General features: G+C 39.4%; 1 protein-coding gene across 2 annotated transcripts in view; it reads left to right on the top strand.

The window, feature by feature from the left end:
- The window catches only part of UBE2J1 (ubiquitin conjugating enzyme E2 J1), a 29649-nt gene that overhangs the window by 1347 nt on the left and 9506 nt on the right, over nucleotides 1-18796 (top strand). For both annotated transcript variants that reach the window (XM_045499016.1, XM_045499017.1), the window contains exons 2-7: nucleotides 8025-8098; nucleotides 9754-9885; nucleotides 13016-13100; nucleotides 13649-13754; nucleotides 16598-16727; nucleotides 18514-18633. In XM_045499016.1, coding sequence (XP_045354972.1) covers nucleotides 8025-8098; nucleotides 9754-9885; nucleotides 13016-13100; nucleotides 13649-13754; nucleotides 16598-16727; nucleotides 18514-18633 — 647 coding nt within the window. The remainder of the gene's footprint in view (nucleotides 1-8024; nucleotides 8099-9753; nucleotides 9886-13015; nucleotides 13101-13648; nucleotides 13755-16597; nucleotides 16728-18513; nucleotides 18634-18796) is intronic.

The raw sequence follows: 18796 nt of genomic DNA, 5'->3' as shown, positions 1-18796 counted from the left end.
TGTGTACCTTGATAAATTTGTCAGGAGGGACAAACTCCACAGTTCAGCTCTAAATGATATTCCTAGAATATTAGTGGTGGTTTGGCCAAATATTGCTGCTGCTTATTTTTTCATTAGAGGAAAGCATCTTTTCATTAGGAATCAGTAAGATTAGCATCTTTATGGAAAGAGCGGACATGTGAGTCTTTGATTTTTAAAAAATACTTAATATGTAGAAACTCCGGAAAAGCTTGAGGTTATTGATTAAGCAGAGCTTTGTTAGCTTGAGTGCTTTCAGGCTGAGAAATGTTCTTAGGTGACCAAGTGTGTAGAATGGGTCATACCATGTATGGGCCCATAAACTCCTTTAAAAATCTAGTGAAGGCTATGGGCTTTCCAAGAGATGCATTTATACAATTCAATTTCAGTTTGGTTAATGGCTCTCCATTCCCCATCTCTTAAGAACACTAGAGGGGAAAGAGGGGAAAATAAAAGACAAAGAGGGAAAGAAAACTTTGGTTTTAAGGATAGATGGTAGAATGCTTAAATTGTTTAGATTGTTGTAGATTATTTTTTATGTTTATTTTTGAGAGAGAGAGAGAGAGAGAGAGAGAGAGAACGTGATCAGGGGAGGGGCAGAGAGAGAGGCAGACCCAGAATCTGAAGCAGGCTCCAGCACAGATCTGAGCTGTCAGCACAGAGCCTGATGTGGGCTCAAACCCACGGACGGTGAAATCATGACCTGAGCTGAAGTCATACACTCAACCACCTGAGCCACCCAGGCGCCCCTAGATTGTTGTAGATGTAAATAAAACTATATGGGTAAAAATGTATGGTGACTGGGGGCTCCTGGGTGGTTCAGTCGGCTAAGTGTATGACTGGCTCAGGTCACGATCTTGGATCTTGCCGTTAATGGGTTCGAGCACCGCATCGGGCTCTGTGTTGACAGCTCAGAGCCTGGAGCCTGCTTCAGATTCTGTGTCTTCCTCTCTCTCTGCCCCTCCCCTTCCTGCTCCCACTCTGTCTCTCTCTCTCACAAAAATAAACATTAAAAAATTTTTAAAAATTAAAAAAAATGTACCTTGGTCCCACTCTGTCTCTCTCTCTCACAAAAATAAACATTAAAAAATTTTTAAAAATTAAAAAAAATGTACCTTGGTCACAGGATACCAAGTTCCTTAGGACAGCTGAGATACTTGATGGAGTGTCCAGAGAATAATGCAAATATGAGTAATAATGCAGTTTGGAAGGGAAAACTGGTGGATCCAAAGACATCGTTTTTAACAGCACATTGCTCAGTTTTCTTTTTTTAAGTTTATTTATTTTGAGAAAGAAAGCACAAGTGGGGGAGGGGTAGAGAGAGAGAGGGAGAGAGGGAATCTCAACTAGGCCCTGCACTGTCTACACATTGCTCAGTTTTGATAGGTTATCATGCTTGAGGTTATGAAAAGCTTTTAAATTCTCCAGAATTTTGGGGCACCTGGGTAGCTAGTCCCTTAAGTGTCTGACTTTTGATGTCATCTCAGGTCATGATCTCATGGTTTGTAGTATTGAATCCCACGTCCGGCTCTGCACTGATAGCACAGAACCTTCATTGGATCCTCTCTCCCCATCTCTCTCTGCCCCTCCCCCGCTTCCTGCTTGTGCTCTCCCTCTCAAAATAAATAAACAAATTTAAAAAAATTCTCCGGAATTTTGTGCATTTCCAAAGTATCTGATCTGTCAGCTGGCTGAGCTTTTGTGGACATGGTTCATGCTGTGTTGTAAATTGCTTCCTCTTTTTGGTATCATTTCCTCAAAGGTGGTGGTGTTGTTCTACCTGAGATCATTTTTTAAAATCTTTTTTATTAGTTACTCTGTGGATCATTTGGAGTTCATGGTGAAGGTGAATTAGATGAGATATGGGACTTACCAGAAATGCTAGCAAACATGGTGAAAATGCTTCCTTTGTTTTATTCTCAGTCATGTGGTATTTTTAGAGTAATCCATGTGTGAAAGAAAGTGATTAAAAGCACTTCACAATGGAAGAGATATAACTCTTTCTAATTAGACGTATGCATGGCACAATTAGGAGAATACACATAACTGGTAAAGGGCCAGTGTGCTAGTATGTGGCTAGTATGTATGTTCAGTTTGTAAGTGGGAAAACTTATTTCTTTGTGATTTTTCTGGAATGGACTTGTGGTTAGGGGTAAAGTTCTGTGTGGAGCTACCTCATTAAGCCTCCATCAGTGGTTGTTCTGGATCAAGCTCCCTGATCCCTTTTTGGGTCTGCTCTGGCCAAGGTAGTAGGATTTCAGAATACAAAGTAGGGTGACCTATGTAGAGAACCTCTTGTGGTAGCTTTCTTCAGAAGGGGTCTGTGGCCGTGTTCAGGAGGTGATTGGTGAGAGACTGGAACAAAGGCACCCACTGTCTGCACCGGAAACCTGGGAGCTGTTCTATCCATATACCCTTAGTGTTGGCTGGACGTTCATGCTAATTATTCTCAAGCTTTAATGTCCAATTCAGCCCTTTTCCTAGGCTGTAGTATACCTGGAATTACTGGTGATTCAACATCTTCACCCAGATTTCCCCCACACTGAAAAAATCTCTATGAGGTAATAAAAAACCAAACTCATCAGTTTACTCTCCTCCTCCAGAGTCCCCTCATCCCTTATTCCAGGATTGACAGCAACTAGACACCCATGGGAATTATCTTTGATCTCTTGGTCTACTCCTTAGTCTACCCCCTACCCTGGAACGAACACCACCCCCCCCCCCCCACACACACAGGCATACTTGCATGGGTGCCAGTGTACACACACACATATTTATCTATTCAGTCACTTTTGTCACCAGCCCCAGTAAAACAAAAAACAAAACTGATTAGATCAGTCCTTAAATTGAAAAAAATTCAATGTCTTCCTAATAGCTATGGATAACATTAAAAGTAAAGTGTTCAGTTTGTTCTACGGCTGCTCACGATTTGATCCTTGTCTTTCTCACCAACCTAGTCGAGACTACTACAACTGTGCTCCGTTGCTTTTTTTTTTCCCCTCTTTTGCATTTTTGCCATGTATCCATTTCGCCCAAGTGACTATTCAGATGGAGTAGCTCTTCTCACCTGTATGCCTTGGTCACTGTTGGAAGCTCTGCTTGGCATGGCTTCCCTTTAATCTATTGGAAATTCCTATTCTTCAAGCTTCTTTAAGGTTTGGCCTTGTCCAGCTATCTTAAGGTAGTCCCTATGTTTGTACATACTTGGTCAGTGTTTGTATTTCAATTGTTTTAATATCTTTCTCACTATGAGTTTTTTGAAGGCAAGAAGCAGGTCTTGGTTATTCGGTCTCCATCACTTGGACATTTTTTTAAATGTTTGTTGAATGGATACCTTTGTAGGGTCTTTCTGGACAGAAACACTAGTCTTTAAACATTTGCTTAAGTGCCTTCATTATGGGAGTAGGAAGAGGCACTTGGGGAGCAGACATTGGGTTCATATCCCCAATATACCCTCCTTCTGCATTTTACCCATGCTTTGGAGATTGATTATATTAAGATATTTGCTTTCTTTCTTTTTAAAAGAAGTTTTTTTAATGTTTATTTATTTTTGAGAGAGAGAGAGTGCGAGCCTGGGAGGGGCAGACAGAAAGGGAGATACAGAACCCAAAGCAGGCTCCAGGCTCTGAGCTGTCAGCACAGAGCGTGACACACAGGGCTTGAACCCACAAACGTGAGATCATGACCTGAACCAAAGTCTGATGCTTAACCAGCTGAGCTACCCAGGAGCCCAAGATATTTTCTTTCTAAGAGAAATAGATCCCTTTAGCTGGGGCTTTGTCTTCAAAGCCCAATGTAAGCCTAGAGAGGTAGAGCCTGGGTATTTGAAGGTTGCTATTGCTAATGCCTAGGCCCATAGAGCCTAGAGTTTGGATCCAGAGTGATCCTGTGGTCTCCGTAGAAAAGAACAAGAGCAGGCATGCAGGTATTCCCCATCTCCTTTCCTTCCCTGGCATATTGTGTCTCACCATGGTAGAATTCCTTGAATAATCTTGCAAAGAGATAAGAGAGGAGATGATCGGAAAAAGTTTTCTCTGTATGTGATAACAAGAGATGGAGTATCGGGAGTGGCAGACGATGTTCTAGACCTAGTTGCCAAGCAGTAGTTTGAAACTTGACTATCCCGTAGTGATAGTTCTCCTTGGGAACCAGGGAGCCATGCCATGAGGCCAACTATATATGCTCATTGTCTGTTGTTTTTAAAAAATTTTTTTCAATATTTATTTTTGAGAGAGAGAGAGAGACAGAGCTCAAGCAGGGGAGGGGCAGAGAGAGAGGGAGACACAATCCGAAGCAGGCTCCATGCTCTGAGGTGTCAGCACAGAGCCCATGCAGAGCTCAAACTCATGAACTGCGAGATCATGACCTGAGCCGAAGTCAGACGCTTAACCTACCTAGCCACCCAGTTGTCCCCTCATTGTCTGGTTTTGAACCAGGGAGAATTTTGAGAGGGTCTTATATCCCAGTCTATTTCTGACAATAACTTGTGACCTGGGGAAGAGGTGGGGGAGAGGAAGGAAAAGAGAATTACGTGAAGATATTATTGACTCCCATTTGACAGATATGAACATTGAGGCAGAATAAGATTAAGTGATTTATTTAAGGATTTAGAGCTACAGAATATAGGAGCCAGAGGTTTAATGCAGCTCTAATTCAGAGTCCACATTCTTTTGCACTAAGGCATTTATAATATATGTAATGTAATTTCAGGGAAAAAAAGATTATGAGAACACTAGACTAATATTACCTTCTATTTGGCTACATGGCTTTAGCTCTCACATGGTATGTGCCTGTGTAGTCTGTGAACTATGAAAATCAGTATGTTTAGTTGTTGAACACATGATTGTTCCTTTATTCAATTGTTATCAGTTGTTCTTAATTCTGATCCTTTCTTAACATCTCTCGTAATATCCAAGTACTACTGGGTGTTTATTTTTTTTCTTTCCTGTTGAATTGAGCTGAGTGGGGGAGAGGTAGAGAAAATGTGGAAAGAGTTTGCAATAACATAAAATAGATTTCTTCAGCTTAATCATTCAGCCAGCTGATGAGAAATGAAGAAAAAAACAATCTCCATGGCATCTTTGATTGCCGACAGCAGCCAAATGAATTAACTTCATAGCACCTTCCATGATTTTATTTATATCTAATAATATTAATTTGAAAGAATGATATTTTCCTGTGGCTCTAAACCAAGGTTTTTCAATCCTTGTTCCATGGGCTCCTTCGATAGACTAGGTTGAAGGGCGTAAACAGCCTGAAGGTCCCTCCATCCCCAACCAAAACAGCTCTGTTACCTGTTGTACATATTGAGGTTCTCATTAAGCTTTTTTTTTGAACAAAGGATTTTATTGTCAAATAAGTTTGAAAACCATTGCTTTTAACCAGATGCTTGGAAAGATTTTTTGGGAGGATGATAGTAAAATTCAATTAAACTAATATTTGAGTGTTTACTATGTGCTAAGCCCTGAGGAGCCTGCAGTGAAGTAAATTGTTTCACAGCAGACAGGTGTTAAGTAATTACAAGTGAGATTTTATAAACTTTATAAAAGATAAAATACAGAGTGTTAGGGCTTAGAGCAAGGAGTCTCAACCTAGTTTCTACAGTAGTGGCTTCCAGATGGGACTGACCATTAGAATAACTAACTTGGAGAGTATTTCTGGTCTCTATACCCCTCCCAGGACTCCTCAGAGATTTTTATCTATCAGATGGGCATCTCTAGTCATTCTTCGGGGTGTACAAGGGAAGTTGTCTGGAAGACATTCCTAAGGAAGTTCCTTAAGGCCTGTCTAGATGGGGAGTGGGAGTGGGAGCAGCATTGCAAGCTGAGGACCATGACAAATACTAGATTAGAAACATTTCCCCCCATGTTCTAGACACTAGACTTTGTTCCATTCTTTGACTCCCTGCCCCCTACCTCCACCACCTGCCCCAAGACTACAAGCTCCTTGATAACCAAAACTATATGTTGTTTGCAGCTGTAACATCTCATATGAACTCAGTATCTATTTGATGTTCAAATACTTTGATCAAGTGAACAAAGTCTGTGCCTACAAAGACCTAGTTTGATGTAGGAGATAGGAAAGAACGAATAATTATGGAGTAGGATAGTGAGTTATGAACGCTTTCCCCCACTTAGGAACCCTTGATTAAAAGGAAATTTTATGCAGAAGTCCTGATACATACTGAAGTGTTTGGTTGTATGTGTGTGGGAGTTGTGCTCAGTTAACCTCTTTCATTCCATACCTATACCTCCATGCATTTTACTTTTATTGTTTCCTCTGCCTATTCATGCATAATTCCCACTGTCTTTCTTTCAGATGTCAGTGCCTGCCTGACTCCTTTTCTCTTCTGTCTGCTGTCAGGTTAGGTGTCCACCTGGTACATACTTCTCTTATAGCACATTGAACTATATCAGTTGGTTTTCAAGCAGAATTTTGGGGAGCCATGGGCTACCTGGTTTTTTCCTGGCTTTACAGTCCTATACCAGTATCCTGACATTTTTTAGCACCTACAGCTTGAGGTTTGAGGGGCTGGGATCAAAGGATTGACCTTTGAGAAACCAGTAGGGAAGGAAGGAGGGTATAGGTACAGATAGGATTTGTAGGTTGTGATAGGCTGCTGACAGTCATTCATCGTGGAAGTAAAAGGCTGTGCCATTAACTGTAAGAGGTGAAAGAGGAGTGAGATGAGGTGTGAAACAGGTATGAAATAGTCTTGGGGTGCTGGCTGGAGTGGGCTGCTTGGCTTACCAGAGAGATTCCGGAACGTTGGGTGGCATTGTGTCCTGGTGGAAGTTGTCGATAATAACTCTGTAATGACATCAGTGTGCCTGCCTCTCTGACTTTTTTTACCCTCCCCTTCAGTAATGCTCAGCTGTTTGGGTATAGATACCAAATAAGAAGATGGTTGGGTTGGGTCAGCTAGAATTATATTTTATTAGGGGAGTATAAATGAGGAATTCCTAAGAGCCAAAGGTATGGATAAAGAAGGACGTGAATATAGATATAGGTGGTTACAGAAATTTATGGGATGAGTTGATTGGAGGTTTTAATTAAGCTGAAGAGTCTTCTCAGAAAGGAATTCAAAGGGAACCTGGCTGGCTCAGTTGGTAGAGCATGTGACTGTTGATCTCCGTCAGGGTCTGGCATTGGGTGTGGAACATTGGAGCATACCTTAAAAAAAAAAAAAATTCAATTAGAGCTGTGGAGATTTAGTGACCCCTGGGGACAGTCCCATTTAAATTAATGCAAAATAGTGGGTGAAAATTCCCAAGAGGTAGAGGATATCCTCCCTGTATAGGAAGATACAGGGTCTACCATTCATAAGCATGAATTCCAGAGGGCACATTTTTGTTAATTATAACAGATATTTTAACAAAATAGAGTTGGAATGCCTGTGTTAGAATTCCAGCTGTCATTGACTAGCTGTCTGAACTTGGACAAGTTATGTAATCTCTCCATGTTTCAGTTTCTTAGTCTGGAAAATGGGAATTTTGTAAAAAGTTTATTTATTCATTTTGAGAGAGAGAGAGAAGTGGTGCACGCAAGCAGGGGGAAGGGCAGAGAGAGGGAGAGAGAGAGGATCCCAAGTAGATTCCATGCTGTCAGCAAGGAGCCCCATGTGGGGCTCTATCCCATCAACTATGACATCATGACCTGAGCCAAAATCAAGAGTCAGATGCTTAACTGACTGAGCCACCAAGTCTTCCATTGTTTTGAGGATTACATGAGTTAGTGTTTATGAAAGTGCTTATTAAATAAAAATAGTGTCTTTATGAGACTGCCCTAAATATTTAATTTAATATATAACTCTTCTGATGCCATGTCATTCCCCTCTCTGATTATTACCATTATCCCATAATTAAACTTTAACCATATACCCATTTGAACTAGTCCTCTGTACAGTTTTTATTGAAATAGGAACTTTTTCATTAGGTTTGTGAATTTGTGCTAATCTCTTAGAAAAGTATATTTTAAATGTCTCTATCTTATGAATTTTATTTTAGCTGTTAAACGTTTAATGAAAGAAGCAGCAGAATTGAAAGATCCAACAGATCATTACCATGCACAGCCATTAGAGGTAAGTTTCTATCTCCCATGTCTTAACATGTGGATTAAAAAAAAATTTTTTTTTTAACATTTAATTATTTTTGAGAGACAGAGCATGAGTGGGGGAGGGGCAGAGAGGGGGACGGGCACAGAATCCAAAGCAGACTCCAGGCTCTGAGCTGTCAGCACAGAGCCCAACATGGGGCTTGAACTCATGGACCATGAGATCATGACCTGAGCCGAAGTCGGACACTTAACCGACTGAGCCACCCAGGCACCCCTCTTACATGTGGATTTTAATGCTTTAATATTTTATTTTTATTTATTTATTTTTTAAAACATTGTATTATTTTTTTAAATGTTTATGTTTGAGAGAGAGAGAGAGAGAGAGAGAATGTGCGAGGTGGGGGAGGGCAGAGAGAAAGGGAGACAGAAGATAGGAAGCCGGCTCTGCACTGACAGTAGAGAGCCTGATGTGGGGCTTGAACTCATGAACTGTGAAATGACCTAAGCCAAAGTCTGATGCTTAACCAGCTGAGCCACCCAGGCGCCCTAATACTTTAATATTTTAAACTAATTACTTAAAATTGTTTTTTCATTGCTTTGAGTCATTACAGATGTGTTTGATGTGGTTTATTGACATATTTTACTCCCTATATTTTCTAAGTATTTATTTCATTAGCCATTCAGAATCTGACATTTTAGAAGCAAATTTCCGGTTTCTGTAAAATGGTCTCAGATGCTAAATTGGTTTTATGTTTTGAGTATGAGGGAGGGAGGGGGAATGGAAAGAACCCCAAACTCTTTATACTTTGAAAGATCTGGCTCCTTGAGGGGCCTCTGCAGTTAGTCTAGGCTTTTTGCACAAACATCTCTATCTCTTTTTAGTCTTCCCATCTGTATTTAAATGTGCTCAGTCTGGTTTCCATGACATTAGTGAGAATAAAGTGTAATTTTGCACACTGTAAACTGTAAAGTACTTGGGAACTCTAAGATAATATTGATAGCATATTTATTAATATTACTGACTACTTATAAATAAATAGGCTCTTAAGCATCCATGAGGGATAATTTTTTAAAGTTTGTTAAAATAGTAACAGTAATTTTACAGTAATTATTTGATTATATACTAATTATCACTAATTAGTATTCAAGGATTAATTTCCAGCTTAAGTAAATCTGGAATCTAATTTATGAATATATAACAGTGCTCAGCTTTTTAAATTTTTTTTTTTTTTTCCAACGTTTATTTATTTTTGGGACAGAGAGAGACAGAGCATGAACGGGGGAGGGGCAGAGAGAGAGGGAGACACAGAATCGGAAGCAGGCTCCAGGCTCTGAGCCATCAGCCCAGAGCCCGACGCGGGGCTCGAACTCACGGACCGCGAGATCGTGACCTGGCTGAAGTCGGACGCTTAACCGACTGCGCCACCCAGGCGCCCCAACAGTGCTCAGCTTTTTAAAATGCATTTGTTTAAATTTTAGCTCTTGTGGGACATGGAAACTAGATTAATAACTTTTATTTATAACTTTTATACTTGAGACATTTTGTGTATTAGAAACTATTTTAGTAATAATGTGAAACATTTGATTTTTCTCATCTAGGAATATTTCTGATACTCCTTGATAAAGATGATCAGACCTTTTAATGTTACTAATTTCTTGCTGGTTATTTTTTTTGTTCAGGATAACCTTTTTGAATGGCACTTCACAGTTAGAGGGCCCCCAGATTCTGATTTTGATGGAGGAGTTTATCATGGACGAATAGTACTGCCCCCCGAGTATCCCATGAAACCACCAAGCATTATTCTTTTAACGGTAAGAATTCTTGGGTTTTTGGAATACTTGTGGTTTAACTCTTCATGGCGACTACACAGTGTGGTTAGCATACTCATTTTCATTAAGAAATAAAGTGGAACATTATTATAATTTTGTCTTTGGGGACCATGCCTTGGTAGTACAATTATTTTCCCAAAAAAATAATTCCTAGGAATTATTGATGGTAATGAATGCATAGTGGTGATAGCGTAGGTGATAGGATTCAATGAATTAATGTATGCAAAGTGCTAGGCAGTGTCTGGCACTTGGTAAGTACTCAGTAGAGGGTAATGTAATTATATCTCTTAATCGCATCATTTCCTTCAACTTCTCAACTTTGTTACACTCCTTTCCTCATTTTCCTATACAGCTTTTAAAGTAAGAGCTGTCACAGAGTCCTCAATAAATGTTAGTTATATTATTACTATTTTTTAAAATTTACTTATTTTGAGAGAGAGAAAGTGTGCGTGGGCATGTACAAGTGAGGGCAGGGCAGAGAGAGAGGGAGAGAGTATCCCAAGCAGGCTCTGAGCTGTCAGTGCAGAACCCTACTTGGGACTTGATCCCACAAACCATGAGATTATGACCTGAACTGAGATCAAGAGTTGAATGCTTAACTGACTGAGCCACCCAGGCACCCCTCTGTTATTTCTGTTTAGATCTTAGAATTTCTATCGTCACATATTTTACCTCCATGTGAAAGAAAGCTGTTGATCCAGTATTCTCTTATTTATCCTGGGATGTTGTTCCTTCAGAGTAAATTTCTCTCTTATTTGTTAAGCATTCTTTCCCTCGTTTCTTTAATTTGCAAGTATGTCTAAGTATCCCCTAACCTTGAAAAAAGCAAAACAAAACACAAAAACCTTTCTCTGTTGGGGTGCATGGGTGCATCAGTTGGTTGAGCATCTGACTTCAGCTCAGGTCATGATCTCACTGTATGCAGGTTTAAGTCCTGTGTCAGGCTCTGTGCTGACAGCTGGGAGCCTGGAGCCTGCTTCGGATTCTGTGTCTTCCTCTCTCTCTGCCCCTTCCCCACTTGCACTCTGTTTCTCTCTCCCTCAAAAAATAAACAAACATTGAAAAAAACTAAAACCTTTCTGTGTCTCTCCTACCTCTTTAAACTGTTGTATTTTCTCTTGGATAAGTTCAAGACATCCTTACTCAAGTTTAGTCTGTTGCAGTCTGGTTTCTACATGCTTACTACACCAATTTCAGGGACTAGTTTCAAAAATCCCGCTGCCCCTTTTCGGTCTTCATCCCAGTCCATCTAAGTTAAATATCTGACACACATGGAGTGGCAAATGGTGAAACACAAGGTATTCATTAATAAATACCAAACTAATGCTGCTTTTACCTATATTTGGTGTAGTGGAAAGAGCATTAGTTTCAGAGCCAGTAGACCTGGATTCTGACCACTGCTCTTGCCATTACACCAGAGGCAGGTTATATAATCTCATTGCAATTCACTTTTCTCATCTGTCAAGGTTTGTGTGTGGTAAATATAATCACAATATAAAGTTCCTAGCATATAAAATTTGCTGCTTAACACACATTAGGTGATGTTGAGAATTGTTAATGCTGGGGATAGTCCTGGGGGGTGCCCTACTGTGTTAGGAGTCCCTTTTTAGTTGTTAGATCATGTGGAGAGCCAAGTGGTCCAGGGGTGGGGCTGGTGCATGGAGAAACTGGCGGGGAGGAATAGTTGGGGCAGCAGCTTTCACCGGAAGTATAGAAATAATTCCAGTAGTTACCCAATATATGGTCATGGTTAACACACTGGCTGAGAATCAGCCCTGCCCTCCTGATTGTCAGTATTTACTCTTTCTGGTTCACTTCCTCTCTTTTGAAAAGTCTTCTCCAATCTTCATTCAACAAGTATTTGTTAAACATATGTCATGTACCCTGTAGGTGTGGCAGAGAATAAGTTAAATTCTCTGGCCGTGTAGAGCTTGTATTCTAACTTCATGCTTCTTCTTCCTTATCCTTCCCTTAAATATGGATATTCTACAAGTTCAGACTTCAGCTGTTTTCTCTTATTTCTATAAAATGGTTTCATCAGTCATCTCTGTTAAGGCAGATACCAAAAATGTTTCTTTTTTTTTTTTTTTTTTTCAACGTTTATTTATTTTTGGGACAGAGAGAGACAGAGCATGAACGGGGGAGGGGCAGAGAGAGAGGGAGACACAGAATCGGAAACAGGCTCCAGGCTCTGAGCCATCAGCCCAGAGCCTGACGCGGGGCTCGAACTCACGGACCGCGAGATCGTGACCTGGCTGAAGTCGGACGCTTAACCGACTGCGCCACCCAGGCGCCCCCCAAAAATGTTTCTTGTCTGACATCAGCATGTCTCTATTTCTGCCTATCTGCTATACGTCATCCATAGCTCTTCTACCAAGACAACAGATCCATGTCCAAAACTGAAATCATTATCTCTGATCTGACTCTTTTGTGTTCCTGTCTTATGAAATTGTATCATCCTTATGCAAATCACTTCAGTGTCAGAGCCTTCTGCACCAATATCTAATTAGGTAACACCAAGTTCTTAGGTTTTATTCTAGCCTCTGTATATCTTCTCTTTTAGATCCTTCACAGGGCCTTGTGCGGTACTGGGCTCAGAGTAGGACATCAGGACATCTTTATACATCAATTATGTATGTAGATTTCAGTTATGCAACTCAGTTTCAAAATGGTGCTACAACCCTTTTTTTTTTAAGTTTGTTTATTTTGAGAGAAAGCATGCATGGGTGTGTGCAAGTGAGGGAGGGGCAGAGAGAGAGGGAGAGAGAATACCAAGCAGGCTCTGTGTTCTCATCACAAAGTGGAATGCGGGGCTTGATCCCACAAACCATAAGATCATGATCTGAGCTGAAATCAAGAGTCGGACGCTCAACTGACTGAGCCACCCAGGTGCCCCTAGGTGCTACAACTTCTAAAAACAGCTTTTATTGTTCTTTCAGAATTCAACCAATATTTGTGGAGTATCTATAAGAGGACAAAAATCTGTGTCCCCTTGGAGATTATATTAAGAATTTTTTTAAAAAATTATTTACTTGTAAAATATATTTATACTTATAAAGTATACAATATTAAACACATATATAGTTTTTTAAATGCCTTATTTATTCCTAAGGCTAATGGACGATTTGAAGTAGGCAAGAAAATCTGTTTGAGCATCTCAGGACATCATCCTGAAACTTGGCAGCCTTCGTGGAGTAGTGAGTATTAATTTAAAGTGAATATAAATCTTCTATTCTGTAACTCTAATCAATTCATAATTATAAAGTGTAACACCCTCTTGAGATTGAAGCTGTTTTGGATAAATAATTTGATGATATTGAATAAATAATAAAAATTCTTTCCCTCTCTTAGTTTTTGCCATCATTTTATTTTATTTTATTTATTTATTTTTTTAAGTTTCTATATTTACTTATTGAGAGAGAGAGAGCGTGCGCGCGCGAGAGACATTGTGAGCAGGGGAGGGACAGAGAGAGAGGGAGAGGGAGAGGGAGAATCCTAAGCAGGCTCCCTGCTGTCAGCATGGAGCCTGACGCAGGGCTTGATCTCAGGAGCCATGAGATCGTGACCTGAGCTGAAATCAAGAGTGAAGATGCTTCACCAACGGAGTCAACCAGGTGCCCCATTTTAATACAGCCACTCTACCTGCACCTCTTCAGTGAAAGCCTATGTGTCTTTTTTCTCTTTCTAGAGTAAACCCAGTTCCTTTTACAAAACAACTTAGATTGATGTTTACTCTTTATTTCAGTAAGAACAGCATTATTAGCCATCATCGGGTTTATGCCAACAAAAGGAGAGGGAGCCATAGGTTCTCTAGATTACACACCAGAGGAAAGAAGAGCGCTTGCCAAAAAGTAAGTTTTGCATTTACTCTTTGTTAGGATTGAAATACTTTTCTGGGTAATGGCAGTAGGCAGATAGGGTTTGTCTCTTACTTTGTGAGTTACCTTGGTTACAAGATCTAGTCTTAGTTTTGCCATTTTAGAAATTCATTTGTAGACACAGAATCCAAAACAGGCCACAGGCTCTGAGCTGTCAGCACAGAGCCCGACATGGGGCTTAAACTCTCAAGCCATGAAGTCATGACCTGAGCTGAAGTCGGATGCTTAACGTCTCAGCCACCCAGGTGCCCCTGATTAATTTAAGAACAACTTCTAATCCAGTTTATTTTTTTAATCAGTGTGCATACAGAAGGGACCTTATAAGAAATCCTATCATGAGGATTTCCAGTGCTAGAATAGTATACCCATCCCTCAACAAATGTTAAAGATTCCAAAATTGCACTGAGGTGAAGAGTATTTAAAAGTACTCACATTCTGTAATTCTTGATCTTGATCATTTTCCTGCCCTGGACTCTGCTGTTTACTACCTCTCGGGCATTTTATGTTAGTTAAATTTTAGTATATCATAGTCTAGAACAGTCCAGAATACGTCCTCTATAGATGTTTGTTAAGTCAAATAAATTTTAATGTCTGAAAGATTTGCTAGACTCTTTGGTTTTCATCAACAGCTTTCCTTCCTTCCTTCCTTCCTTCCTTCCTTCCTTTCTTCCTTTCTTCCTTTCTTTCTTTCTTAATGTTTATTTATTTTGAGAGAAAGAGTGCACATACGTGTGTGTGCAAGCAGGGGAGGGGCAGAGAGAGAGAGAGGAAGAGATAATCCCAAGCAGGCTCAGTGCTGTGAGTGCAGAGCCTGACGTGGGGCCTGGTCTCACAAACTGTAAAATCATGACCTGAGCTGAAACGAAGAATCTCTTGCTTAACTGACTGAGTGATACAGGTGCCCCAACTTTTCTTTGTAAACCTTGTTGCCCAGTTCTGGGGATATACCTTACTTTAGCTATTAATTGCAAATTATAATATGTACTTTGAACATACAGCTTTCTTTTTTTTCTTTGTTGGCTTTCTGTCTTGATACTTCAGTTCATGTATAAGGAGGAAAAAAAAAGAACTTTGTTTTTTTGTTCTAGACTTCTCTGTGTAAGATTCTAGCTTCTTAGTCTGTGATAGAGGATTTTTAAAAGCATGATTTTGTATTCATCCATAGTAGTATATTGTCCTTGTGGATAAACTAATATTAAAAATAAACATTCCCCTTTAAGTTTCATCTGACTTCTCAGTTAAAAGTGGACACATTTTAAGGCAAATAATTTGGATACAACTGACTCTCAAAAGGATATGGACAGCAGTCCTTCTTCTGGTGAAACAAACATTCATCAACAAGTACTGAAGTCACACTACTTTTACATATATTTTGTTCATGTGAAGTTATTTAATAAATTCAATAACATGTTCTTTCTTTTTTTTTTTTTTTTAATTTTTTTTTTTCAACGTTTATTTATTTTTGGGACAGAGAGAGACAGAGCATGACCGGGGGAGGGGCAGAGAGAGAGGGAGACACAGAATCGGAAACAGGCTCCAGGCTCTGAGCCATCAGCCCAGAGCCCGACGCGGGGCTCAAACGCCCGGACCGCGAGATCGTGACCTGGCTGAAGTCGGACGCTTAACCGACTGCGCCACCCAGGCGCCCCAATAACATGTTCTTTCAAGACCTAAGACTTTTAGTATGTTGAACTGTAAATACAATAAAACAATTTTTTTTTTTTAAGTTCAGCAATGTAATACATACTCCTGTGTATTATACATATTTACTTCCAGTCCTACAAATCTTTAGTACTCTTGTGAACTTCAGGGCACTTTTGGCTTTATCTGGACTACAAAGGGGAAAATGAAAACATAGAAAAACAAATAAATCTTAGGAAATAGTCTAGTTAACAGGTTTATCTTGAGTCTATTTAATATAGTGAGTGATAAATTTCAGCCTTTGGATTTTAAACAAGTTCTCTGTCTTTCGAGTTATACTGCTATTTATTTTTTTATATTTTTTCCAAGTTTTTATTTAAATTCCAGCTAGTTAACATACAGTGCAATGTTAGTTTCAGGTGTAGGATTCAGTGCTTCAACACTTACATACAAACACCCAGTGCTCATCCCAGCGGGGACACTCCTTAATCCCCACCACCTATTGCACCCATCCCCCCACCCACCTCCCTCTGGTAACCGTCTGTTTGTTCTCTGTAGTTAAGAGTCTGTTTCTTGATCTGCTCCTCTCTTTTTCTCCCCTGTATGCATTTGTTTTGTTTCTTTAAATTCCACATATGAGTGGAATCCTATACTGCTATTTAGATGAATAGGATTTGTGAATTTTTTCCCTGGAAGTATCTGTAAATTCTATTTTTAATGGTTTCTTTACTGTTTTATATATGTTTCTGCTAAAACATAATTTAAACTTTATAATGGACTTTTTTCCCACAGGCTTAACATAGTTTTAAGTGTGACCTTGAGGACAGTGTAATTAGACATTTTGTATGTTTTGTTGTATAGATCTAAAGCTTAGTTTTCTTTAGATAGTATATTAGAAAAAAATGGAACCTAAGCCCTGGATTTTTTTTTTTATTTTAGATTTTTAAAAATTGAGATATAAGTGACATGAGTTTCTTTTTTAACACCAACCCAACTTGTATATTTGTCTCAGAACTTTAATTATTGCCATAATTGTCTAATTTACATGTAGATGAATATGATATGGAATTATCCAGTGTTCTTTTATTTTAAATTTAATCATTCAGTAGTTGAGTGTCTTGAATTACCATTCAAGTATGTAATTTATACCCATCAAAAAAATTATTTCCTACCAGATCACAAGATTTCTGTTGTGAGGGATGTGGCTGTGCCATGAAGGACGTCCTGTTGCCTTTAAAATCTGGAAGTGATTCAAGCCAAGCTGACCAGGAAGCCAAGGAACTGGCTAGACAAATCAGTTTTAAGGTACTCTAAATTCGTAAATAAATTCTAATTATGTGATCCTTTTGTTCTGGATAGAAATTCTGGATAGAAAGTAAAGCAATATAGTTCTGTTGCAATAAGGTTTTATAAATCATTTTTTCTTATTATGACACTAATAACATACATTCACAAAAGCATTACAGCATACCAGTTAAAAGCTTGGATTCTGGGGGCACCCTGTGTGGCTCAGTTGGTTGAGCCAATTCTTGATTTCAGCTCAGGTCATGATCCCAGGGTTGTGGGATTGAGTCTTGTGTCAGGCTCTGTGCTGAGCATAAAACCTGCTTGAGATTCTCTCTCTCTCTCTCTCTCTCTCTCTCTCAAATAAAATAAAATTTTTTTAAAAAGCTTGGATTCTGGTATATAATGCTGGGGTTCAGATCTCAGCTTTGCTATTTATTAATAGTAGGACATCAGATGTATTACTTAGCCACTGTGCCTTTTTATCTGTAAATAACAATGTTACTTATCTTGTAGGATTCTTATGAGGATTGAGTGAGTTAATACTTAAGTATATTGTATTTAGAACTGTCCCTGATACTTAATAAATTATTATAAAAATATAATAATGTGGGGCGCCTGGGTGGCGCAGTCGGTTAGGCATCCGACTTCAGCCAGGTCACGATCTCGCGGTCCGTGGGTTTGAGCCCCGCATCGGGCTCTGGGCTGATGGCTCAGAGCCTGGAGCCTGTTTCCGATTCTGTGTCTCCCTTTCTCTCTGCCCCTCCCCCGTTCATGCTCTGTCTCTCTCTGTCCCAAAAATAAATAAACGTTGAAAAAAAAAAAATTAAAAAAAAAATATAATAATGTATTATTTTTTTAATGTTTATTTTTGGGAGATAAAGACAGAGCGTGAGCAAGGGAGGGGCAGAGAGAGAGGGAAACATAGAATCCAAAGCAGGCTCCAGGCTCTGAGCTGTCAGCACAGAGCCTGACGCAGGGCTCAAACTCACAAATTGTGAGATCATGACCTGAACTGAAGTTGGATGCTTAACTGAGCCACCCAGGTGTCCCAAAAGTATAATAATTTAGAAGGAAATAACAATCATAAATAATCCCATCCCCAAGAAATAACTGCTGATAATATTTTGGCATATCTCCCTGATGTCCTTTTTTCCCCCCATATATTGCATATAATTACTTCTGGAATTTAATTAGCTCTATTAAAAAATGTCAACCTGCATTAAGCAACATGCTGCTTCCTCCCCGTTCACCTCTCTTGTATCCTGTCTGTCCTTTCATATCCAGTTCTCAGGAGAAATTTTTCCTTCTATTTATTGTATTGCCTGGAAGAGGAGGTGCTTAGGAAGTATTGGTTTTTTTCTTTCTTCTGAGGATTCCAATTGTACTTAAAGTTGCTTTTCTGAAAATTATAGGGCCAGATGTGTTTTGTATATCCGAATTCCAGATTTTAGAAAATATCAAACGTATACCATATTTTAGCACCTGCAGTGACATCTGGGGCAGTACCCCATAATCAAATCTATTAACATTCCCTGAGCAAACCTGGGAATATTTACACTAATGTGGGACAAAGACTGTTAATAACCTCATCTGTCAGGCTTCGCCTGGCAATTACCAAAAACTTAATTTGGAATTGTGGATTGTGAACCATGGCTGTTAGCTTTGTCTCTTACCAAATAATGGCTCCTTGAGAGCAGTATTGTCTGTGTTTCTTCCTAAAAATAAGTCCAAGAGAGAATTCGTAGCTTGTGGGTTATTTTGTATATTTGTTGTAATATGCTCTTGGGTTTATCTTATTTTATAGGCAGAAGTCAATTCATCTGGAAAGACCATCGCTGAATCGGACTTAAACCACTCTTTTTCACTAAATGATTTACAGGATGATATACCTGCAACATTCCAGGGTGCTACAGCCAGTACATCGGTATGGCTCTTTCTTGTCTTTTACGTATATGTATGTCTATATCAATATCATTATTTGCAATAGGAGGAGGAGATCTCTAGATGAAATATCTGAATATTTTGATTCTCCTGATAGGTGGACTCCAGCCCACCCTTCCCTCTAATGAATCTTATTGTCTTAAGCA

This window comes from Leopardus geoffroyi, chromosome B2 (genome assembly GCF_018350155.1).
Source record: "Leopardus geoffroyi isolate Oge1 chromosome B2, O.geoffroyi_Oge1_pat1.0, whole genome shotgun sequence".
NCBI classification, from domain to species: domain Eukaryota; kingdom Metazoa; phylum Chordata; class Mammalia; order Carnivora; family Felidae; genus Leopardus; species Leopardus geoffroyi.
This window is presented reverse-complemented; position numbering and strand designations above follow the sequence as displayed.